This window comes from Colius striatus, chromosome Z (genome assembly GCF_028858725.1).
Source record: "Colius striatus isolate bColStr4 chromosome Z, bColStr4.1.hap1, whole genome shotgun sequence".
Classification (NCBI taxonomy): domain Eukaryota; kingdom Metazoa; phylum Chordata; class Aves; order Coliiformes; family Coliidae; genus Colius; species Colius striatus.
This window is the reverse complement of record NC_084790.1, coordinates 43,035,392-43,061,698: the sequence shown is the minus strand read 5'-3', so window position 1 is coordinate 43,061,698 and position 26,307 is coordinate 43,035,392. Positions and strand designations below refer to the sequence as shown.

General features: G+C 41.9%; 2 protein-coding genes across 3 annotated transcripts in view; both read right to left on the bottom strand.

The window, feature by feature from the left end:
* The window catches only part of IL31RA (interleukin 31 receptor A), a 46,064-nt gene extending 35,368 nt beyond the window's left edge, over positions 1-10,696 (bottom strand). For both annotated transcript variants that reach the window (XM_062018992.1, XM_062018993.1), the window contains exon 1: positions 10,685-10,696. The gene's annotated coding sequence lies outside the window, so the exon portion shown is untranslated. The remainder of the gene's footprint in view (positions 1-10,684) is intronic.
* Positions 10,697-21,363: 10,667 nt separating this feature from the next.
* Positions 21,364-26,307, bottom strand: part of DDX4 (DEAD-box helicase 4) — a 39,419-nt gene continuing 34,475 nt past the window's right edge. Inside the window, exons 12-14 of the mRNA XM_062017997.1 lie at positions 23,696-23,966; positions 23,452-23,541; positions 21,364-21,491 (exon numbers count right to left, since the gene is read on the bottom strand). Coding sequence (XP_061873981.1) covers positions 21,405-21,491; positions 23,452-23,541; positions 23,696-23,966 — 448 coding nt within the window. The 3' untranslated portion in view covers positions 21,364-21,404. The remainder of the gene's footprint in view (positions 21,492-23,451; positions 23,542-23,695; positions 23,967-26,307) is intronic.

Sequence of the window (26,307 nt, the reverse complement as noted above, 5' to 3'; positions counted from 1 at the left end):
TGGAGTACACCATTAGTCACCGGCCTCCAACTATACTTTGTGCCACTAATCACCACCCTCTGGGCCCATTTTTTCAACCAGCTCACCTCACCATCTCAGCTGCTGTCCATAAAGCAGCCTAACTTCAACATAAAGGGCAAAATATGTTGCAACCCAGACCACTCCTTTGACTAATAAGCAGAACTGCCTTTAGAAAACAGAGATTTTGGATCCCCTCCAGCAGATGGGGGCCTAGGGCCCAGTATTCCTACTTACTGGACAAGTAGATCTAGCTACTATGCTCATAAGCAAAAAGTGCTCATTACTACTGCTGCAATTAGTTACTGTCCCTGATTCACATTAGATTCCCAGATTTATCTGAGGAGCAACTGGAATTTCAGGTCTCCATGCAAACCTGGGTCTCAGGAGGGCTCCAGGTCAGAGGCAAGTGCTGTTTCCCTGCCAGGTACACCAGCAGTTTTCAGACCAAACAAGGCATTGCCTCTTCCCATAGGTTCAGAAAGTGCTAGGAAGCAGGTATGCACCAGGTCACAGGTCATCAGGTTTGACCAGAGATCTACAGGTAGGATACCTGCCCTATGGTATGGCCCCTTCCACAAGAATTTCTTGGTTTTGCTACCAAAAAAAAAAAGTTTTACACTAATCTTAAAAAGAAAACCCACTTTGTGCTCAGTTTCTGCCAGAACTCATATTAAACATTATTTTCACTCTGTCTTACAAAGCATTATATAAACTTTGAGGCTATGACAGTGAAAAACAGGAGAAAAAAAATTTAAAAGGATATAAAGAAAAATGAGGAAGACATTTGCGCAGTGACACGCTCCTAAAAACAGAGCAGTAGCACAATGTGTACAAACAAGAAACAAAGTAATTACAAGATAATTATTACTACCTTAATGACCTCAGGTGTAAGTGCTGATTCTCAAAGCAGTAAAGATAAATTACACAACTGGTGGCCTTAAAACCAAAAACCTTTAAGTAACCGTTCCAAGACTTCTGCATCAGTAGATACAGAATTAAAAATAGATCCAGATGGGAAAATCTTATCATAAAATTCTAGAAATAATGTAGTCCATAGCAACATTGATAAGATACTAGAAGTTACACTGTTAAAGCTAAGAATATAATTATTGATAATATAATGTAAATATATATAATAATATAAAGTGTGTGTTTAATTAAGACAGATGCCAAAGTAAAGAAAAAAGTCAGTCCCAAAGTCATGACTAAAAGAAAACTACAATTCCATTCAAAAATAAAGAAAAATAATGATAATTACTCTGAGAAAAGGCTTTGTCAACTCCATACACACTAGTGATCATTATGCTGCTTACAGTTGTGGTAAACACTAATGTAGTCTGTACTTCATTAGCTAGGAGACTAGCAGTAGCAGAAAACCAACATGCTTCAAATATGATTATCAACATCAAAAACTCCAAGGAAAATAACCAAGTGCACTACAAGATGATGTGCCTAAACAGAACCATGTGACAGGGGAGGAATGGTAAGCCAAGGACTTAGTAACCACATCAGCCAGTTCCCTTGGCACTGTCGGATGCATCCCATCAGGACTCACTGACTTATGAGCCTTAAGCTTGGCCAACAAGTCTTCAACCTCTTCCCCTTCCACCCAGTGCAAGTCCTTTACTGTCCAGGTCATCCTAATATCCTTGCTGCACTGGGCTTCCCAAGGGTCAGCCTTGGCTATAAAGACTGAAGCAAAGAAGGCATTCAGTACTTCGGCCGTCTCTGCATCCTCGGTCACCAGGGCACCCTCAGCGTTTAGCAGCGGGCCCACATTCCCCCTCACCATCCTTCTGCTGCTGATGTACCTGAAAAACCCTTTCTTATTTTCCTTGACTTTTCTGGCTAATTTTAATTCTAGATGGGCTCTAGCCTTCCTGGTTGCACCCCTGCATGCCCTGGCAACATTGCCATACTCTTCCCAAGAAGCCAGCCCCTGTTTCCACCTCTCATAGATGGCTGCTTTCGGTCTGAGTTGTCCCAGCAGATCCTTGCTCATCCATGGAGGCCTCCTACCTCCTTTCCTACATGTTGGGACACACTGATGCTGGGCTTGGAGAAAGTGGTGCTCGAAGACTAAGCAGCTCTCTTGGGCACTTCTGCCATCTAGAATCTTATCCCATGAGATCCATCCAAGCAGGTCTTTGAAGGCACCAAAGTCGGCTCAGCTGAAATCCAGGGTCACGGTCCTGCTTTGTGTTCTGCCTCTTCCACACAGGATCTCGAACTCTATCGTGTCACAGTCACTGCAGCCGAGGTTGCCTCCAACTTTCACATCCCCAACCAGGCTCTCCTTATTTGTCAGTACCAGGTTCAGCAAGGACTTGTGACAGAAAGTTGTCAACAACATTCTGTGTTGGTTCGATTCTCCTGGACTGCGTGTGCTTGGCTGTGTGGCTTTGCCAGCAAATATCAGGACGGTTTAAGTCCCCCATGAGGACCGGGAACTGAGACTGTGAGGCAGCTCTCAACTGTTTGTAGAAGGCCTCATCCACATCCTCCTCCTGATCAGGTGTCCTGTAGCAAACTCCTACAGCAATATCACCTACCTTACCCTGCCTCTTAATTTTCACTCACAAATGGTGTCTTCCTTAGATTCACCAAACACATCAATACAGTAACAAAACCAGTAAAGTTGACATAAGACAAAAACTGACATTGGTAACAATATGTCAAGAAAGAATTGCTTCCAGATCATAGAGGAAGAAGTATCATTTCAAATACATACAACAGCAAAATAATTGAGCAAAAAGAAAAAAGAGCAATGTCATCACAGAGCAGCTGTCAATACTGAACTTAATTACACTGCTCTAAATAAAAAGTACTAACAGGTTTTCCTACTTTGTGGACTGCTCAGAAAAAGAAAAAGTAGTTCAATAACAAGAACAAAACAAAAACCATGGTTCTCCCCAGGTAGGGAGAACCATGCAAAGTCTCTTCCAGCCTAGAAAAGAATCAATACATGAAACCTTTTTATTAAAATTAACAGTCCATTTTAACAGAAGATCCAGTGCAAAACAAAGCAACCATCAGCTGACATGCACACTGACTTTACATATGAGCTGCTATCCTTCTTCTGCAAATTAAATTGTGTTGCAGACCTCTTTTGAGAGTTAGTGAGAAAAATGACAAGACAGGATGAGCAGAACCATGCCCTTAAAGCACAGAACACTTATAAGGGTGCAAAACTTCTAGCAGAGAAAGAACAATCTTCTATATTAAAAAAATAATAAGGAAAAGGCCTTTTTGGTTTACCAAACACTGCATACAGTTTTTCTTTGCTTACAACTTGGCAAAGCTCAAATTTTCTGCTGATATTCTACATATGCTGGCTCACTATCTGTAAAAGGACACAAAACAGAAAAATATGCATTTCAGCCAAAATAGTTCAACTGTTTCCAAGAATAAGGGAGCCTTTTTTTCATATCCTTTGCCCAGCTCCAGCAATCCCACACATTTTTAGCAAGGAATTTGAACTCAAAAGCATTGGGAAATCACAAAAACATTTTTTAATTATGCCTATGTCAAAAATAAGACATGCCACCACATATTCCACCACAGCGGAGCACAGCACTAAAAGATCCGGCGTGGCAAATCTGACCATGATGCCAAGTTGCAAGCCTTAGAAATATTCTAGTTTCACATAATCAACAGCAAATCCATCCATGTTTAGTGAGTACTCACTGTCCTGTACCCACATCTACCTTTTCCCCCTCCTCTAGTGCTCATCATACAGTAATTTCACACAGTAATTCCTCTGGACAGCAGAGGACTTGCCTTTGATAGATAAGGAAGAGGTTCAAGACTTGTTGGCCAAGCTTAAGGCTCATAAGTTAATGGGTCCTGATGGGATGCACCCTAGAGTGCTGAGGGAGCTGGCTGATGTGGTTGCTAAGCCTCTCTCTATCATTTTGAACAATCATGGAGGACAGGCGAGGTGCCTGAGGACTGGAGAAAGGCCAGTGTCACTCCAGTCTTCAAAAAGGGCAGGAAGGACGACCAGGAAAGTACAGGCTGGTCAGCCTCACCTCCATACCTGGAAAAGTGTTGGCACAGCTCATCCTGAATGTTATCACTAAACATATGAAGAATAAGATGGTTATCAGGGGGAGTCAACATGGATTCACCAAGGGGAAATCCTGTTTGACCAACCTGATAGCCTTCTATGAGTGGATGGCTAGATGAGGGGAGAGCAGTGGATGTCGTCTACCTTGACTTCAGCAAGGCTTTTGACACTGTCTCCCACAACATCCTCATCAGAAAGCTCAGGCAGTGTGGCTTGGATGAGTGGACAGTGAGGTGGATCAAGAGCCAACTGAATGACAGAGCCCAGAGGGTGGTGATCAATCGCACAGAATCGAGTTGGAGATCTGAGGCCAGTGGAGTTCCAAAGAGATCAGTTCTGGGGCCAGTTTTGTTCAACATCTTCATCAATGACCTGGACGACAGGACAGAGTGCACCCTCAGCAAGTTGGCTGATGACACCAAACTGGGAGGACTGGCTGATTCCCCAGAAGGCTGTGCTGCCATTCAGCGGGATCTCGACTGGCTCGAGAGTTGGGCAGAGAGGAACCTCATGAGGTTCAACAAGGACAAGTGCAGAGTCCTGCATCTGGGAAGGAATAACCCCATGCACCAGGACAGGCTGGGGGTCTAACTGCTGGAGAGCAGCTCTGTGGAAACAGACCTGAGAGTCCTGGTTGATAATAAACTAACCATGAGCCAGCATCCTGGGATGCATCAAGAAGAGTGTGGCCAGCAGGTCAAGGGATGTTCTCTTCCCCCTCTACTCTGCCCTGGTGAGGCCTCATCTGGAGTCCTGTGTCCAGTTCTGGACTCCTCAGCTCAAGAGGGACTGTTTAGTCAGTAGGAGACTGGGGGGGGGAATCTCATGAATATTTACAAGTATCTAAATGACAGAGGTCATTCAGGAAGGGGTAAAGTCAATGAAGGTCTCATTAAATAAATACAAAATTGTGTAACATGGCTGATGAAGTAAGGCTTTCTAAACACCAAAACCTCTGGGTTTTCATTTTAAAACATAAGTTGTTTGGAAGAGCTATGGTTTAAAAAAATCTAAAGAAGTCAGTCCGAGGAAAAAACTACCCGAACTAACTTGTCATAGTTTAGCAAGGAGCTGTTTTAGCTTGGTTACAGGGGTAGCAGGTTGCAGTGAAGACCCGGTAAAGAGTGTTTGGACTTTCCTCCGGCTCCTGGGTTCAGACCCACCTCTAGCCCAACTGAGTCAATCTGGTATCTCTGCCATCACTATTTAGGAATGGGAATTTTAAGCGGTTGCAGGAAAGTGTAAGAGCAGTACAAGATGGAGGCAAGAAGTAGGAAGGAAGGAGGAGCACCAGACCACAGACCCCTCTGCAAGCTGTGGTGAGAACACAGGCTGTACCCCTGCAACCCATGCAGGGCCATGGCAGAACTGGCAACCACCAGCAGCCCCATGTGAGTGCACCCAGATGAGCGAGGGACTGTGTGGGGAGACGGCCATGTCCCAGGCCGTGTTGGAGAGCCTGCGCGCCGCAGGGCAGCCAGAGCAGGCAGAGCAGGCAGAGAGGAGCTGCAGCTTTTGGGATAAATGCACGTTGGAGGAGCCTGTGCAGGGCTGTCGTGTGTGAAGTACCCTGCAGAGGAGCAGAGAGGACTGGTGCAGAGCTCATCTGCCCTGAGGAGAGACAAACAGCAGAAGCTATCAGGAATAGACTGATTGAAACCCCCATTCCCAGCCCCCCTGAGCCATTCAGGAGGGTAGGAGATAAAGACATCAGGATCAGGACTCTGAGCCCAGGAAACGGGGAGGGGTGGGGAGAAGATGGTCTTAAAGGGCTGGTTGGATTCTTCATTGTTGTACCACTCTGTGCTGTTTTATTTTGGTTATGTTTTGGGGTTTTATGGTTATGCTTTAGTTGGTGTTGCACTAAATTACTTTCTGTTTTCTTCCCCAAGCCGAGTAGCCTGGTCTGTTTTGTCCTGGACCAGCAACAATTAAGCTCTCCTTGCCCTTTGGCAATCCTCAGCTCTTCAGTACTTGAGGCTGATCGTGGTCTTTTGTTTCCTGATGGGCCTAAACCATGACGTCACTATAGCCTATTTAGGACTATTTCTTAACCACCCTCCTCCCTCATTTCAGGACAGGAAAGCTTTTTCCATTCAGATCCAGTTCTAAAACTGTTTTTAACTACACAAACATGCAGTGTTACACCATGAAAAAAGAACCTTACTCATCTACAAATGGAAAGGCAAGATGCCTATATAAAACGTGATAATTTCAAGAATACATAAACTTCACCTTCAAGAATTTCTAATATCTGGAACCTGAGAGGGCATCCTTTCCTACTGAAGTCTAGTATTCTGGCATTCTAATAACTATGAAAGAGGAATTAAGCTGCTGTCTTTTAATAAGTCTTTAGTAGCAATTGCTACAACTCTGCCATGCTAGTTACCATAGATGCAGACCTTGCCTTACATAAGATCAGTCAAGGCTGAATGCCAGGGGCCCAAGCCCATGCTTAGCCCCCCTGGGCCATCCAATTGCCATGTTATGCACAGATACAATTGGAAAAGCCATTACTGTCAGTTTTCAGAACTCTACGATTCAAATCTACCAATGTTTACACAGATCCCAGAGGGAAAGAGGACATTTCAGGCAAATTATTTAAATATCAGCTTCAGTCTTCTTCCCAGATAACAAGGTGTAGTAGCATCAACTTCCAGGACCTGTCAGGATTCCATCAAGAGTGAGTACCAGTGGGCATCGGAAGAAGAAAAAGGAGGCTTCTCTACACAGGTCAGAGAAGAGACTGACATATAATCATACTGGAGTGGTAAATGGTAAGTGGTAAATGTAAGGGACAGCTAACGGCTTTTCCCAGCTCTCTAATCCCTGTAAATCACAATCTGACAACTGCATCCATGGTAAGAATGGTAGACACTGTAGTGAAAGATCCTGAGCACATTGACCTAAAAATAGTCATCTGAAGCTCGTATCAGGATAAATCAGATGTAAAATTTTAACATTTAATTAGAACTTGATTTAAACAGCACTTAGGTATGCTTTCTTTTAAAAAAAGAAACCTATTTAAATTTTTAATTATTTCAGCCTACACTAAAACATGATGGTATCATAATCTATGATAATAAAATAAATTCTAATATTGCATATATATTGATAAAAGAATAATCACTAAGCTTGCAGACATGTCTGAAAGAGCAGCGTGGAGAACAGTCTCTTGAAATGCTGTCCCAACACTGTACTGCTAAAACTTGCTCTAAAAATCCCATAGTAGGGGGAAAAAAACCACAACAAAAAATAAAAACCTGAAGTCTGTATTCCTCAAGTTCAACAACTTGTTAAATTAAAAGCTGCAAATCAACTGGAAGCTGAAAAAGCAGGAAAGACACTTTCCTCTCTCAGTCTTGAAATTAAAAAAAAAAAAAAACAGGCATAAAAGGATAAGATACTTTTGTTCTAAAATCCTGATGGTCATGGTAACTAGCAAAGGCCAATTCAGTCAATAACTGCTGACCATAGTAATTTTGTTCACCCTAGAGTTACAGATGCAAAACATGTTTTGAGACACCTTTTCTTTTATTACAGAACAATATCTAACAGTATATTGAATATTAATGTTTTGATATAAAATGCTATACATTAGAATTTAATTTTTTTTTACCTAACTGCAGTTTGATATTAATACAGAAAAATAATCCATGGCTAGTAAATAAAATAAAATCCACTGTTCTCTGAACAAGTGTAACAAATAAGCCTCTAAATACACCTTGAGGTATAAAAATAGATAAAAATAGCTCAGCTAGATAAAAAAGTTGCAAAACAAATACTTGCTTCCTAAGTAATACCTTATAATAAAAATCTAATTTTTAGGGAAAAAGCTTAAAAGTTACACAAAACGAGACTTATTTTTACTTATTGGTCACTTTTATAATTTGGATACACGGTTGTATCAAATTTAATAATTCTCACTACATGAAAAGCCAAGCCATCAATATCACTGAATGCTGGTGATACTACCGAAGATGACTGCACCTCTCACAGGGGCATAGTTGCTTCTTGTTCTTTTTTCACCAAGAACCATCAAGCTAGGGCTTAAACAGGTTTCATGTACAGGTGTGGTCTTGTAGCTTTCTTCTAAGGTTCAGTCTTAGATGTACTACAAAGTCTATTTTCGCTACAAGAGTTTACTTTGACACATGATTTTGTGTTAGGTATTTTCTACTAGTAAGACATTATTAGATAAGTATGTTTGCCTTTGTGCCTCGTTCCTTGAGCGGTCACTCAAAGGTGGAGAACACGATGCCTCTGCCACGGTAAGCAGCAACTATGTGAGATAAATGGACTGTCAGGGCTGAAGAATCCATGCTTTGAGTTTTAAAGAAATGTACAATTCTCATAACAAGAGGGTAGCCAGATCCAAATCTTTTTCAGTTGCCAGATTTGAGTGATTTTAATCCGATGTTTGTACAGAAAACACACCTGTTAGAAAATCTGAAGATTTTTTGGACTACTTCAGAGCACTAAGTCACCCTTGTCCAGTCTTGCCTCTTAAACTACGATAAATCACAGACGTTCCAGAGTAAAACACACATCCACTTAAATAACATTAGCAAATTATGTTTCATAAGAAAGGAAATAAAAAGTTTCCTGGACTGTTCAGGGAATCAGCTACAGCCCCAAAACATGGGATATAATTATACTCCCTACTCCACTACACTGCTGCAAGTATTACAAGAAGGGGAAAGAACAAAGTGAGTACAAAACCTCACTTCTTTTCACTCAGAAAAGATGACAGTGACCTTGCAGCTCACCTATACACATACTACATCATTCCGAAAGAGATTAAATCATATATTCTAAAAAACATTATGAACTTCGACTCAGCTAATAATAGTGAGTACCATTTCATCTCTTCTTTTTTTCACAGCGTTTAGGGAGCTTGCTTACACCCTACTACTATCAAATATCCTTCTCCATATTCATCTCAGCTTTACATAAGTGTAAAGAGTACACATTAAGCCCTCTTGAAAAAGTTTGTTTTCCATTTCCTTTGGGGATGTTTTCATGTTCTCTTCTGAGAACAGACACAACATCTAAACAGTCAGAGCTAGATTACAGAAGTGAATTAGTCTCCACTGCATTAATGCAGTGAATGTATAACATGACAGGGAAGCCTCTGCCCAGCTAACTTCCACCTGTTCCTTACCACATTTCACTGCTGGATGCAGAACCCCTCACATACCTTGCTACAAAAACATAACAGATAACAGATACTTACCTGTTATTTCTATTACTGTACCTTTAAGGAGAATGTTAACACTTTTTTTCACCATCAGAGGATACAGCCTTCTAAAATAGTACTTACATTACTACTTTCCACTAGTTTTTTGTTCTGTTCAGCATCCTCTGTATTCCTCGATACCAAATATATTTATGTTGGTATTGACTTGCATAAGACAATTACTATGTCACCCTGCTAATTCAGATCATCTCAAAAAGATTATGTCTCGTTTTTCTTTTATCACCCATACTATGAACTTTAGCAATGATATTTTTGTATCTTAGTCAAAACTGCTAGCTAAAAAGTGGCACAGCAGCATTAAACCAGGATCCACAGGACCTACTAAAAACAGGTATGTTTCGAGACCTCCTAGTATGGCATTTTTTAATTGAAAGTGTTCCCTATAAGCACCAAACAATGCAAAAGATTCCTAGATTTATATAGATTTATATGAGAAAAATCAAGATCTTCAGAGTTCGAATCAGCAACCTCTATGATATAAAACTAAATCTTCTTTGACTCCACATCATCCCTTTCGAGACCTTTACTGATTAGTTTCTGGCAGAAAAACCTGAATTGACTATTCCATTGTTGCGCACAAAACATGAAGCTTTCTTCAAGCATGAAAACATTCTCTTGCCCAGCATCAATTCACAGACAGAGGCCAGAAGTTACATTTTAAATATTTTAGACAATCATCTTTAATACACAACAGTCATGTAGCCTGTTACCGATGAGTACCATGCAGCTTCCCCAATTTAAGCATACATAAGCGATACTCATGACAGATGTGTATACAAACACGATGTAAAATGATTTTTCCCCGGAGGCAGAAACTGGGCAGGCATAGAAGCAGCTAGGGACAGTGAGGCAGCATGCTGAAATCTGATAGACCACCTGGAAAAAAACTGAGTGAATACAAACAATTTAAGCAGTCAGTTATAGGAAAGAGCTGCTTCTGTCTTTGATAACAGCATATATTGCAAACATTTTGAGAACTAAGTCTTACCATTGCACACACAAAAAGGAAACTACTGCCTAGCATCTGTATCATATTCTTCCCAAAAAGAGACAAATGCAATCAGCTAAACGGGAAGTTGCAATTCTCACTGTCTCACGGACTCTAAAGAAAGAAACTGAAAGGACTTGCTTGGCCCAAGGAGATGTCGAAGCCCCAAGACACTGCCTCAAGCCTGGGATGAAAGCCTGGAGAGATGTGAGTGAAAGCACGCCTCACGGCTGGTAAAGCTCCACCCGAGCAATGCTCCGGGTAAGAAATTCCCACTTTGCCACGCTTCATACTCACAGAAGCGGGCAGAGGGGTCTCTGCTAAAAACAGTCACCGCTTCACTTACCGCAGCTGCAGAACGGGAGCCCAGGCGCTGCACAAGTAACTTTTCCCTGTGTCCGCGGCAGGCGGGCAGGCAGGCAGCACCGCCCCGCACCGAGGCGCACGGCGGGCTGCGGCGGATTGGGGCAGCCTCCCGCCAGGCGCCGCGGGGCCGCGTGCGGCCGGGCCTCCGGCGCTGAGGCGGGGCGGCCTCGCGCCCGGCCCCGGCGCGGCCCGGCCACTCCGCCCCGCTGCCTCAGCCGCTGCAGCGGGCCTTCGGCGGCTGCCGACATCAACGACGGACACGCAGCGACTGTGTGGTGCGCGAGTCGACCTGACAGAGTCGCGTAAACACGCTCATCCTCATACATTATTTAGGGCGCCAGCACCGTGAGAGGGAAGGACTGAAATCAGGATCCTTTTTAAAGCTCAGAAATGTATTTCAATTGAAGACATGGAAGAAAACTGGAACCAGTAACAACATAAAAACAAATTAAAGGAATTAGAAGAAGTATTGCAATTAAGGGAAATACTGTGAAGTTCACAAATTTCCGGAAATCCAGAGTGCCCAGTAATGTGCCTTTTACGAAGTACTGACAGCCCTGTCTAAGCAGACACTTTACAAGAAGAGGTACTGTATTTTAATATCCTCATCAAGGGAGATGTCATCATCCAGAGGTCTTGGAGCGAGATCCGTAACAGCCTTTAAACGTGTTTATCCTATATCAGTGTCACAAGCAAGATAAGCTGTGGATCTGGATACAGGCATTTATTTTAAAACAAGTGACGTTTGGGCTGTCACCCAAACCCCTTACCTCAGCCACTCCTTTACGTCGACCAATCCTTCACATTACGGAAGACATATGCTGGCCCAAGAAGGTTGTACTGAGTTCCTGTGCTCCACAGTTCCTAAGCATTAGCAACCCTTGCCAACCAAGGTCCCCAGACTCCTCTCATTTGTTTCCATGTATTTTTCCCAAGAACAGGACCTCTCCCCACTTCCAAGACCACTCTCTCTGCAGCATGTTCACTTTCTTTCTGCTCCCCACACCCCGGCTTTCCCCTGTGATAGATTGCACACACAGGGCACAAAACATTGTTAACCCGCTCAGAAGCTCATGCTTGTTCATTAATGTGAGGATTTGGGAAAAGCCCCTTTTGTTCAGTTCAGGGCCTTCAAAGTTGCAAGCATCCCACATAGCTGTAGGTCCCAAGCACCAGGTTTGGACTCAACAACACAAAAGTTGTGTTTCAGACCCTGACCCTGCACATACACAACACATACATGTGGTAATTACCTATCAGCATTCATAACTTAAGTTTTGGAGGAGGGTTTTTTTGTCTACCACAATCCACCGTTTTCTCTGCTGCTCCCAGTCTGTAAGTGAGCTGGCTGGCTAACAAAATCCCCCAAGCACAAATCCCCCCAATCCCCCCATGTCTCAGGCAAAATTGATGGTGGGTTAATGCCCATTTCACAGTCTTGTTCCAACTGCCATGATTGATCCAGCTTATGTTTTGCATGCCTTTTTCCTCTCAGAGCAGCCACTTGAATACACAAGCTCAGCACCCACTCCAACTTCCAGAGGACTCCTAAGCCTTTACCCTCTTTAGCTGATGATCAGTCTGCCAATTCCATTTGTATTTTTTTAACAGTGTTGTCATCTCCCCATTGTCCATGACCACAGTACAAACCTGCACCATGAACTGCTTAGATGTTTGTAACTTCCCTCTGGTATTTAAAAGCACTGTAATAGAGTAACATGAATACTAGTATTTTTTAAGCCTCCATGTATATTACTACTACGTAACACATAAAACTGAAATGTGATTCAACAGAAACAGACCCAAACTGTAATCTAAACTCTGCTAGACATAGCAGGTTTCTTTACTGAGCATGAAAGAAAAAGGCAGAACATTTGAACTATTTTGACCTGTATTCTGGACTTGGTTCTGTGCTGACAGACTAATACGTTGATTTTACTGACCTACTGAAAAGATGGCTGCTCAGAAAAATTGCACTAAGACCTAATAAAACAGTTCAGAAAGTGCTTAACTTCCAAAAACTTTGATTCATACTTTGATTGCCTCAGGACTATTTATGTCCTTACAGTTCCCACAGTCTTAGATGTTTTGATGTGGACTCAGCAGTTGCACTTAGAAGATTCCAGGATGCAGAGGGCACTTAAATGATAAGTGGCAGTAACTGTTCCAGCTACCACCATTTGCAATAATTTAATAGTACAGGGGAAAACATCATACAGAAAAGGCAGTGTGATTTATCAAAAGTGATTTGTCACAGAAGACAGGCAATCTTCAGAGTATAATGGAAACCATACAAAAAATGTGTTTCTATATCCATGCTTACAGCTGCTTTTATCCAGTTTGCACATAAGTGCTCTAAAAGGACACTCTCTTCCATCCTGAAGGTGGGAAGAAAGTGAAGCTGTTATTCCTGAAACACGGGGGAATGAAGTGGTTTCAAAAGGAAGACTTAGTTTTCATTGCCCATTCCTCTCTACCACTATTCTTTTGGCTGGTGATTCAGAGACTGCTGCTCCAAGGACTGGCCGATGCCAGATGCTACTCTTCTTGAAAATGAGGCATTTGTGCTGTCCCTCTTGGCAGGATGCAATAGGATACTGCAGAACTACTGCTAAAAACCTGGCCCTTGTCATGCATGAATTTGTTACCTTATAGTACAGTTTTGTAAAGCATTTATCTTCTGTATTATGTATGAACCCATCCTATAGAGCTACTAATAGCTGTACAATTACAGTGAGTCTGTATAGATTCACACTTTGGCAAAGAACAGACAATTCTGTAGTTAAGTGGGAAAATTACATGCATTTTCACCGGTCAGTTTGCATATTGACCTTGCAGCATTTAATTGTGCAGTCCTGATGAAAGGAGGTTTGATAGATAGTATGTACAGAATTGTATTTGAAGAGGTGACAAAGCTGGTTTTGATCATGAAATAGTTAAGAGCCAGTGATAACTAGGGACACACACCTCTCCCAACAACTACTAAAATATGAGACAGTAACATTTTCTAAAAATCATACACAGAGGAAATCCTTAAGCATGGGAAGCGTAGTTTCAAGACACACTTTGCCACACTGAGCTGCATGCATACCTTCTTCTGATCTATCCTACTGGGATGCAAAACTTGCAGAATCAATGATACCAAATGCCAGACTTGCACAAGAAAAGCTTTCAGAGACAACCTGGTCAGATTCTCATTCAAGGAAGGAAAAAAGGTAAGACACTTCTAGTTCTAACTCACTTGTTCAGCTGTTTTGTTCTGCATACTTTCATTTCATGACTTTCATTGACTAAACCACAGCAGAACCACACAAAAATTAAAATCATGAATGTCTCTCTACTCCCTACTGATCTAGCTTGGGTGCTGGGGGGATTCTGTTGTCAGTTTGAGTAGATACATCTATGGTTTTCAGTAAGTAACTTGTCATTAAATACCTACCAGAATCAACCTCCACACTGCATTTACGGGGTAAAAAGTTAACTATGTCCTTCTTAAATCCCATTTTACCATAACAAAAAAAAATCCACAACAGCAGCACTCTGAAAACCATGCTCTTAAATTACTGATAGCTTCAACGCAATGTATCTGCCAAGCTTATGACTACCTTATATCTAAATGAGCAGCAATAACATGTATCAGTTTAATTCAACAGTTTCAGAGGCAGACAGATTAAGAAACATGCCAACTGCTATGCTGTGCAGTGAGCAACTGCTTACATTTACTATACACAGAAAGGTTTTAAAAGCTAAGGAATCTTAATCTCTATACTAGTGAGGATTTATTCCTCAAGAAAAGAATCAGGTGTTTTCTCAAGGCCACAAAGCCATTATCCATTTCTGAATAGAGAACTAAGCAATACTTCCTTCCTATCACATCTTCCTTCACAGTATTGCAACAGCTTAACATCAACTGCAATTTCAACTTGTTAAAGCTTTGGCAATTAAGACACTTTATCCCTGGAGCACTGCCATTGAAGGTTTACTACAGAAATTTTTAAAATGTTTTCATCTCGCAGTAATTCAAGCTTCCCAAACCTTTTACTACAATTACAAAGGTGGAGAAAAAAAATTAAACTCATTTATACAAACTGACTAAGGGAATTACTGAAAAACTCCTGTGGCTTTAATAGCAAGACTGTAAGATGCCATTTCCTCTAACTTTCCCTCCCAGAACCACAGCAGGAGGAGACTCCCAACAACAGCAATGTGAGTTACTCCTGACCGAAAGTTACTATATGGGTAGAGTCACGGCAGTTTATATTAAGAACCACCTGTACTTAAAGCCAGTTTCTCAAACGCATACATTTTAACAGAGAGGCAAAAAAAGGCTATGTAGCTGAGAAGGATTTGTTGTACAGACAATCCTCCCCACACACATCACGGTTGGCTTTAAAAAGATTTGTGTTTTAACTGGAGCTAGCATCTTTCAAATGCAGTATGCCCAACACCACATTTCTCCAAACCAAAGGGCAGGAAGCGCAAAAGCACACAGGCAACATGCAAAACTTCCAAGACCCAAAATACTCTCCTCAAAGGCAAACTGAGGAAACTGAGTTACTACAGTTGTGAATTCTCAAATCCAGGCTAACCAAAGCTCCTTGCTGAGCTGATCCTCAAAAGACAGCAGGTACATTACTTCTTAGTTGTCTTATCTTCAAACGATGCAGTTCCTGCCCCAACATACGCCATCTCAGGCTGGGTGTGCTCTACAGCTGCAGGGTTTGAGTACTGGGGGGCTGCAGGGATGAGGAGAGGGGTCAGCTGCCCAACACCACACCCCAAACAGTTCCAGCAGGCACCACCACAGGGCACAGCTGAGCCCCTCAGTAGAGCCGGGGGTGTCTCAGGGAAAACACATTTAAGAAAAGGCAAAAAAGGCAGAGAGGCAGAGAGAGCAAAGAGAGAACAAAAAGGAGCAAGCAGCAGCAGACAGAATGAGAGAGACAGATGAGAAAGAGCTCCATCACAGAGCAGGTGTTTCCTCCAGTCCATGGAGGACACTCACCACAGGCCACAGCAAAGAAAAAGTGGGAGAAGGGAGGACCAGAGTGAAACTCCTACATACTGACCACAACACCTTCCCTCTCCTTCTTGCTGTTCTCAAGGGAGTAAGCACAACCTGGGGCAATAACAAGGCAGGGAGATATTGTCTATGGAGTAAAGTTGATCTTCGAAAAGGCAGAGAAGAGGTGTTTTCCCTCTGTTTCAGTGTTTCTCTTCATTCCAAACATCTGAATCAGTAATATATATAAAATTGGCAATAAAGTTCATTTTCCCCACATGAAGTGTTTTATCTGCAGTGGTAATTAGTAAGCAATATGTCCTTATCTTGACAAGCTTTCTTGTTCTTTCTTACTTTCACCCATTGAGGTGGAGCAACAGGGAGTGAGCAAGCAATGTGTATTTAACAATATAAGCTGCTATGTTGTATGACTCGCAAGGCCTGTGACACTGTCTCCATAACCATCAAACAGTTCAGGCAGTGTGGCTTGGCTGAGTGGACAGTGAGGCAGATCGAGAGCTGGCTAAATGACAGAGCCCAGAGGGTGGTGATCAATGGCACAGAATTGAGTTGGAAGCCTGTGGCGTTCCACAGGGATCAGTTCTGGGGCCAGTTTTGTTCAACATCTTCATCAATGACCTGGACGACAGGACAGAGTGTACCCTCAGCATGTTCCCTGATGACACCAAACTGGGAGGACTGGCTGACTCCCCAGAAGGCTGTGCTGCCATTCAGCGGGATCTCAACCGGCTTGAGAGTTGGGCAGAAAGGAACCTCATGAGGTTCAACAAGGACAAGTGCAGAGTCCTGTACCTGGGAAGGAACAACCCCATGCACCAGTACAGGCTGGGGGTCTAACTGCCGGAGAGCAGCTCTGTGGAAACAGACCTGAGAGTCCTGGTTGATAATAAACTAAACATGAGCAGTAATGGCACACCATGGCCAAGAAGGCCAATGACATCCTGGGATCCATCAAGAACAATGTGTCCAGCAGGTCAAGGGAGGTTCTGCTCCCCCTCTCCTCTGCCTTGGTGAGGCCTCATCTGGAGTCCTGTGTCCAGTTCTGGGCTCCTCAGTTCAAGAGGGACAGGGACGTGCTGGAGAGCCCAGCACAGGGCCACTAAGATGATCAGGGGACTGGAACATCTTTCTCATGAGGAAAGGCTGCAGGAACTGGGGTTGTTTAGTCTAGAGCAGAGGAGATTGGGGCAGGGGAGATGTCTCATTAATTCTTACAAGTATTTGAAAGGTTGATGTCAAGAGGATGGGCAAAACTTTTTTCTGTAGTGCCCAGTGATAGGACTAGGGGTAATGGACAAAGGCTGGAATACAAAAATTTCCACTTACACTTAAGGAAGAACTTCTTTCCTGTGAGGGAACCCTGGCACAGGCTGCCCAAGGAGGGTGTGGAATCTTCAGTGGAGGTTTTCAAAATCCACTTGGACATGTTCTTTTGGGACCTGATCTAGACAGACCTGCCTGAGGAGAGTTAGACTAGATCATCTTTATAGCTCCCTTTCAACCTCAACCTCAATGATCCTTCATTCAACTCCAACATCCTTAATTTCTGAGTGCAGATGCAACCCGTAACAAATTTAAACACTTTCAGATTGCCTGTTTTTCTCAGCTACTACCTGTAGATCCCCTAGAACAAGTCCATAGCCCATGAGTGGCTGCAGCCCAAAGACTGTAAAATGACTAATTTGTATTTTCTTTTGCTGACAAGAATTTTCCTTTAGTGAAAAGAAAGGGACATTATTTGTACTGAAACCAGCATCCCATTAGCATCAAAGCAGAACACATATTGACAGTGCTGCTTTATGTATATCCCATAAAAATAAAATCATACTTCAACTTGAAAAAAAAAACCCTCACCACCACAGTTCTCTGGAGTATCGTTTTCTGCCCCGATTCTCTCACTATCCCAGAAACTGCTGGATGCATTGCCATTTCAATTAAAGACTTAGGACTACAACCACACCCTGAATGGAGAAGACACTCTCCTCATCCTTCTTTCCTCCTATTGCTACCCAAAGTAGTAGGCATCACAGGAGCCTCTCAGCTCAACCTCTTCCTGAAAGCATCTGCAATGAGAATGGAGCACAGGGCTCAAGGCTTTACCCTGCCTGGTCTGGATAAAACTACCATGGATGGTGTTCTACACCAGGAGGTGCTGGTCCATTATAATCCCAGTAGAAAAGGCACACTGACTTAATTATCATTTGAAATTCTACTAGAGCTCAGCATCTGCCTACTCTGCACCGCACAAGACCTGTTCCTCCAGCCTGTCCAGGTCACTTTGGATGGCAGCCACGCTCTTCAATGCACCTGCTGTTCCCCATCCAGCATGCTATTTATCACCTGATAAACAAGTGCTCCCTCACCTCCTCCTGATCCTGATGCATCTTAGGATGTTTTTTTCTTAGCTGCTTAAAACTAGTAGTTCATAGTCATCCTGTGATGTACCAGAACTCCCAGATTTAAAGCTGAGAAGTTTTGTCCGCGGCTACAGTTGGAAGGGAACTCAAGGTCATCCTGCCCAACTGCTAGAAGGCTAACAGTTACTAATAGCTTTCTCATTTACCTTTCACTTTCACTCATGAATAGTATTCAGTCCTTTGTGCAACTAATTAGCCTTCCTCTGTACTAATACACCAGTAACATCTACCTGTAAGAACTTCAGTTCCTCAGAGTACTTTCAGGAGAATAAAAATAAGAGAATGTCTACAGGGACTAGTATTCACGCTAGCTAAGAAGACAGAACTTGCTTCAGAAGAAGCCTACTGATCAAAGCTAGTACTTGTCCAAGTTCTGTCTCCTGTTTTTCAATTTTTCAGCTACATAAAGAAACCCTTGACCTCTCTTACTCTTAGCTACTCTCTCAATTTCTGTTCTGATCAGGACTGACATTCAAGACAGTTGCCTCTACAGACTTACCTTCTCACCTGCGTGACAGCAGTCCTCAAACTCTGATGAAACTCAGCTCACAAGTAAATAAAAGCTCCTGCACTCAGCTCACGAGAAAAAAATAACACTGCATTGTGTTACTATTGCAATGTGACAGAACTAAGAAAAAGTAGCACTTTGTTGAAGGAAAGAAGACTTGACAGTCATGCTGAAACATCAAAAAGAAATTTATTTTGTTCAGAACACCACAGGAACAACAACTGAGCTTGAAACAATCTACTATTGTATACACATGTGAAAACCAGAAACCTAGGTAAGATTACTGGAAAGTACAACAAAGAGATTTTGATGAACTGCCTATGTCTGACAAACTAGGAAGGAACCAGGCAGAAGGTAATTGCAGCCGGGGAGACGGCAACCATTTTTTACATGAAGTAAAAAAGCACTCAAGAACCTCAACTTTGCACAACTGTAGGCAACAGAAGCATCTAAAAAGGAATTACAGGTATGCTGCTCTTGGGTTTCAAATAGTTCAGTGAAAGCTTCCAGGAACACTCAACTAGTTTTCTGCAGGCATTCTTCTTGACTTTTTCCATTTTCCTTAACCCTAATTCTCCCTCACTCCCTTTTTAATGGGCCTTCTGTACTTCTGAGAAGACAAAATTATCTGACTTGAGAGTTGATTCTGCAGTTTCTCACTTTTATCTAAGCAGTAGTAAATTAGACTTCCCTTCCTCTTCAAATTGTTTCACTACCATTCCAGTATTACAGGGACAGGTTTAGATGGTCGTCTTTTGTTGGTTTTATTGGGCTTTCTATGATGCAGTACAAAAAAATTGTGAACATATTTGCTTGCAGCAACTCCTACCACCTTCAGAACCTATTTAAACAAAATGGTCAGTCTTATTCCCTTAGGAAAAGGGCAGTTCTGAATGTGCTCTTCAGTTGTGGAACGCACAAGTGAAAAATGAACATTTCCATGTAAAGGAGATGCGAAAAATGTCTGCTGTGCTGAGAGCAGTATAGCTTCTGTTGAACACTACTATGTTTTATTTTTGGACTGGTGTAAAAGGGGACTTCCAAGCACAAAAGTTAGCTAACATTGTGCTACCAAAAGTTCCAGAGATACTTGACAAGGATTCCACAAGTATGCATGCACTATTTAATACACTACTAATTTCCTCATTGGTCAAGTCAGATGGTCATTGCTTTTCATTGCTTTTTTTGTCCTAAACTATTTTGGTGGTTTTTTGTTTTGTTTTGTTTATTCTGATACCTACAGTAGATTTATACCTAGCTGAAGCAGAAAAAAAGACTGTAGTTCAGTGCACAGTGCATAGTCTTTCAAAACAAGATACTATACTTCATAACTGCATGCAGTGAATAAAAAGTTATTCTGATCATTACTTTGAAAGCTACAAACAAAATGCAGGCCTTGAGACTAATGCAACTTTAACTTCCACCCTCTACATTTTATGGCATTTAGTCAGGCTTGTCAAGTTGTACCTTCAACTCCTCTTAAGAAGGTTAATTTCCACTATGTTTAGTTTTTTCATGCAGTGCATCTGAAGGAAGGTGTTGATCAAAAAGAGCACTTAAAAAATAAAAAATGTGACACAGCAGTACAGTAGCAGTAGCTGTAAGCTACAGCAGCACCATTTTTTAATTTAACTTTCAGTGCAAGTGATCAAGAACAAAAGGGCCAGAATAGCTCTTATAAATACAGAACTCCCTCTGCTGCTTCCCTCAACTCAAACAGCACAACAAAGAAGGCAAACCAAAAATCACCCAGTCATCTAAGTGTTTCCTTCATAGGTTCCCTTCAATAGGATTTGTCAGCTGAGAAATGGCACTCAACTTGAGACACTTCTAAGCTTGTTCAGCTGTGCAAGATATGACCATTATGACCATTACTGTGCCATTATATGCATCTTTGTAGGCTACTGCACTGGTATTCTCAACTTAAAAGCAACTTTAAGGACATATGCTTGAATTGTTAACAGCTGCTTACTCCCTAGAGTTTCTACAAGCCTGGGTGACTTTTGGCTTTAAGCCATCAAGCTTGTTCTAAAGCAAACTTTCCAAAGAGGTAACAGAAGAGTATTTACGTCTGTCAAAAGCAAAAACTTCACACTAGAAGCAATACAAAGATCTATAGTGCTCTGAAGATGGCTCTGTAAAAACAGACATTTCAAGTAGCTTGTGGATGTAGCCACTGACCTTTAGTTCTGTACAGATTACATGCTCCATGCATGTCAAAATAATACTAGTTCATGCAATTTAAATGACATACTTTCTTGTATATCTGTTGTAGAAGCAACCATCAATACTCACTCCTCAAACTTACTAAGAGTTCACAAGACATTTAACAAGTCATTAATAAAGTAAGGTTAGATCAAACCTTTACATATCAAGTTCTTTTCCAACCCAAGTCTTCACAAGACTGTCTTCCCAATCAACACTGGGGTAACAAAGCTGCTAAGTTCAAAGGATCTATTACTTTCCACTCACAAAACCCCCATCTTTTCACAGACGCATACTAGCTACTAAGCATCAAATATTTACTCAAAGTAAATAGTATCAGAAACCTTTCCTAAAACATTGCTTTTGACTGCCTACTTTAAGTGTTAATCATCACTGTGCTCATCATAAAGTACAGATAAAGTAACAAAAACTTCAGCACATAGTATGAGCTACTCTCTTAAATTTAAGAGTTCCGTAAGCTCAACAGTAAGAAACATTAAGTGCTCAGTTAAAGGACAACAGAATACCATTTAGTTTGGTATTACATTTAATCCCATGACTCAGGCTCCAAGGCATTTGTAGAATATGACAGGTTCATCCTTCCTGGATTCATGTTGCCTTGACCTCTGTATTTCTAGAGAGACAGAACAGGTTTTAGTTTAGAATCATTAACAGTTTTCTATCATTTGACAGGAAAAGTCACTACAAAACAATTTCAGCCTTCCACATGCATATCTCAAGGTATTTTCATATTTTTAAGATAAACAGAAAAACTTTCATCATTAAACCTGTATATATAAAGCTTTTGGACCCAAATGTGAAATTTACACACTTCAATCAACCTCAGATTTTATCAGAATAATCATTTCCAAAGTTCAAATCCCAACTTCTCTTACCCAACACAAACCAGTTTGCACAACTTTAAAAATGGGAGATTTTCCCCAAAGAATGACTGTCTACATCGCTTTCCCAGCAAAAGCCTTTTCCTTTGGAAAAAAGATGAAGCCTAGTAACCAGAAGATGACCTCAAAATAATCAGATAAGAGCCTCCAACAGATTTCTCCTTCAAAACCATCACGTGTCTTTTCAGGCATTCTCACTGAAAGTGAATATTGTAAAAACCCAAGATGTGACCTTTTTTTTTCTGGATAAGGACATCTTTATAACAAACAAGTTTCTATTTCAGTAACAGTAAAACCATGAAGACAGGTTTATTGAGTTAGTTCAAAAGCGAAAAGGGGCTGATCACAAACACACAAGTTTATGACAGAATCACTGCGATCAGAAAGTCTCGTAAGAATGGAATTATCTCTGACACAAGAGCTGACGCAGTGTACATTTGTGAAAGAGGGCAGTACTCCCTAAGCAAACAGATCCCTTCAAATTACTCAAGTGACAAATATGAGGACAAAGAGTGAGTCAGATTTCCTAACTCAAGAGGTTGTAAAGAATACGAAGGAAAGATCTGAACCCAGAAGTGACAGATTTCATGGAATGCTGGGTGACACTCCACAAAAGTTGGAAATGTGTATTTGGAAGTAATCTAGACTCAAAGGCTCATGAGAGACACCTTTAAACACAATCTACACAAATTTTAAAAGTGTCCTTGAACAGGAATATAGAAGTAAGATTGACTGAGGCTGCAAGTGTGAGAAGGAAGGAAAAGTTTAAGAGTGTAACTGTGTAACTGAGGTCTCATGAAGACTCAAATAGAAAAGATTCAGATCCAACTAGGGAACTAGTTGGGCAGGTAAACATACCCAAGACACTCAATACTTTCAGTAATCATGGTACAGAAAAAGATAATGAAAGGGAAGTCTGAGTTTGAACTTGAGCTTCAAACACTGTAGAAGTGAGAGTCACTATTTCTTTTGCGGTCTTCAAGAGATTTTGAATGCAACTGAGAAGTGATAAAGTTCTTGCTGAAGCAAGATATCAAGGAAAGGCTCTTGAGGCACCAAAAATCCAAGTACATAAGCAAGAAATATCAAACACCACTTTAAAGAGATTATTCAAAGTAGGAGTAGACACAGAATTTAAATCCTGAACTAGCGGCTGCAGAATTATTTCAGTTACATCACTATCTGTATTTTAACATCTGGTACCAGCAACAGTAAGAGACCAGAAGGACCCACACAGACATTAAGAATCATTTGGATGATTTGGATGACTGGGGAATTTACCTATAAACTATGATTAGCTGAAGTTTTTAGTCAAATGAGTTGAGTTATTCATAAGCAGTAACTGTATAATCAGCAACTCTTTGCATGTTATAACACGCCCAGAACACATGCAGTAGAGACATCTCTGGAACTACAGTCTTGTGTATGTTTGTACAAACCTTCACTTCCAGAGTAATTCTTGACACTACAAATGAAGACTTAACACAGCTAATAACGCTACTCTGTAAGACAGCAAGTCAAGCAAGTTGTCCAAAATTCATTTCAGAAATACTGTGCACTTTGAAGATGTACAACTAAGATAAAGGGCATAGTTACATTTCATTATCATTATTCTGGACATACACAGCTAAATGCACTTTTATATTGAAAGAGTTCTAAAAGCTAAGTCTTCCAATTCATTTCCAGACTTACCTTTTTGTTGTTAACTGACATAAAGCTTGTTTCTCCTTGTACACCACCAAAAGAAATTTCTTCCAACCAAACAGGAACTTCCTGCTGCGCCTACAGAATTAGAAACTTGTATTTAGAGACTCTGATTGCTTCATTCTTCATATTTAAAGTTTCATAACCGCAGCAAAGAAATAACAGTTGTTTAATACATTAAAATGAAATTCTAAAGAACAGAAGAAGTTAAGCACTAAGATTCAAAACTTACATCTGAAAGCACTTTAACTAAAGACTGTGCAAGATGGGCATCTGAACTGCAATCAAAGAAGCAAATTGCTCTGCCTATATTTCCACAACGACCAGTCCGTCCAATTCGGTGTACATACTCTTCAATGGTGGAAGGAAGATCGAAATTAATAACATGTTGAACATTCTCTATATCCAGACCTCTTGCAGCCACTGAAGTCGCCACGAGAACAGGACATTTTCCAGAACGAAAATCCTGAAGAGCCATTTCTCTTTCTCTCTGTTCTCTATCTCTACAAAGAAAGCAACGTTTAGAACAGATGTTCTGAAAAACCCACATAATTACTTAAGTTATAAGCTCATTATCCGTGGACAAAAATAGTTTTTGGGGTAAAAGGAAACCAAGGCAAACAACCTACACATTACCAGTTTAGGTTTTCTGATTAACTGCTTAGCAGAAGATAGAACAACCATGTTAAAAGGTAACAGAAAAGGTACAGAAAAGATAACATATTAAACTCATTGTCTTCCTAAGAAGATCCACTTGTTTAAGTTATTGATTCTTCACACTTTTCCTACTGCTTTGTGCCAGAGACCCAGAAGAGCAAAGATGAAGTCTGCCTAGAACCTTGCATAGGCCTTTTTTTGAGATATACCAGATCTGGACCAACTTGTGAGTTGACCAGAGAAGAACCTCATGAGGTTCACAATCACAGAATCTTAAGGGTTGGAAGGGACGTCGAAAGACCATCTAGTCCAACCTCCCTGCCAGAGCAGGATCATCTAGAGGAGGTCACACAGGAACTCATGCATGTGGGTTTTCCAGAGAAGGAGACTCCAACACCCACCTCGGTAGCCCATTCCAGTGCTCCATCACCTTCACAGTGAAGAAATTCTTCCTTTTATTTCTTTGGAACCTCTGGTGTTCCAGCTTATGCATCTTGCCCCATGTCCTATCATTGGACATCACTGAGAACATCCTGGCTCCATTCTCCTGACACCCACTCTTTGTGTATTTGAAAATATTAATGACATTATCCCTCAGTCTCCTCCAAGCTGAACAACCCCAGCTCCCTCAGCCTAGCTTTCATCACAAGGGAGATACTCCACTCCCTTAATCATCTTTGTGGCTCTGCACTGAACTCTCTCCAGCAGCTCCCTGTCCTTCTTGAACTGAGGGGCCCAGAAATGGACACAATATTCCAGATGTGGTCTCACAAGGGCAGAGTAGAGGGGGAGAAGAACCTCTCTCAACCTACTAACCACTCCCCTTCTAACACACCCCAGGATGTCTTTGGCCTCTTGGCCACGAGAGCACATTGCTGGCTCATGCTCATCCTGCTGTCCACCAAGACCCCCAGATCCCTTTCCCCTACACTACTCTCTAACAGTTCATTTCCCAGCCTGTACTGATACATGGGGTTATTCTTTCCCAGATACAAGAATCTACACTTGCCCTTGTTGAACTTCCATTAGATTTCTCTCCATCCAACCCTCCAGCCTGTCCAGGTCTCATTGGATGGCAGCACAGCCCCAGTTTAGTATCATCAGCAAACTTCCTGTCAGTGCCATCTGTTCCCTCAGCAAGTTCATTAATGAATATATTGAACAGTACCAGTCCGAGCACCAACCCCTGAGGGAAAAAGGACTTCTGAGGTTCATCAAGGACAAGTGCAGAGTCCTGCATCTGGGGAGGAACAACCCCATGCACCAGACAGGCTGGGGAATTGATTTCCTGGAGAGCAGCTCTGCAGAGACAAACCTGTGAATCCTGGTTGATAATAAACTAACCATGAGCCAGCAATGTGCCCTCTTGGCCAAGAAGGCCAATGATATCCTGGGATGCATCAAGAACAGTGTGATCACAAAGTCATGGGAGGTTCTGCTCATCCTCTCCTCTGCCCTGGTGAGGCCTCATCTGGAGTACTGTGTCCAGTTCTGAGCTCCCCAGCTCAAGGGGGACAGGGAGCTCCTAAAGAGAGTCCAGTGCAGGGCCACCAAGATTATCAGGGGACTGGAGCATCTTCCTTATGAGGAAAGACTGCAGGAACTGAGGCTATTTAGTCAGAAGATGAGGGAGGATCTAGGTAAGAGGCGGGGTCATCTCAATAAGTATATATAAGTATATAAAATACAGCTGGGGCACCACTTTTTTCTGTTGTGTTTAGTGACAGGAGAAGGGATAATAGAAAAAAGCTGGAACACAGAAGTTCCTGTAGTGGTTTTGCCTGGGCTAGGTTTTTTGGTAGCAGGGGGGAAGCTGCAGGAATGGCTTCTTTACACAAAGAACTGCCAGAAACTTCCCTTGTAGCTGACAGTGCTAATGCCTCTCAGTTCTAAGACAGACCCTGCACTTGACCCTGGCCTGGCCAATTAGCAACTGAGGTAACACCTCTGTGAATGACTTGTTTGAGAAGAAGTTGTTGCACAGTTACTGAACTGCAACAGCAACAGGGAGTGAGAATGTGAAAACATCTCTGCAGACATTAAGGTCAGTGGAGGAGGGTGCTTAGGCCATGGAAGAAAGACTCCCCTGTGACCTGTGGTGCAGCCCATGGTGAGGCAGCTGTGTCCCTGCAGTCCATGGAGGCCACCAGGGAGCAGAGACCCACTCGCAGCCCATCGAAGAGCCCA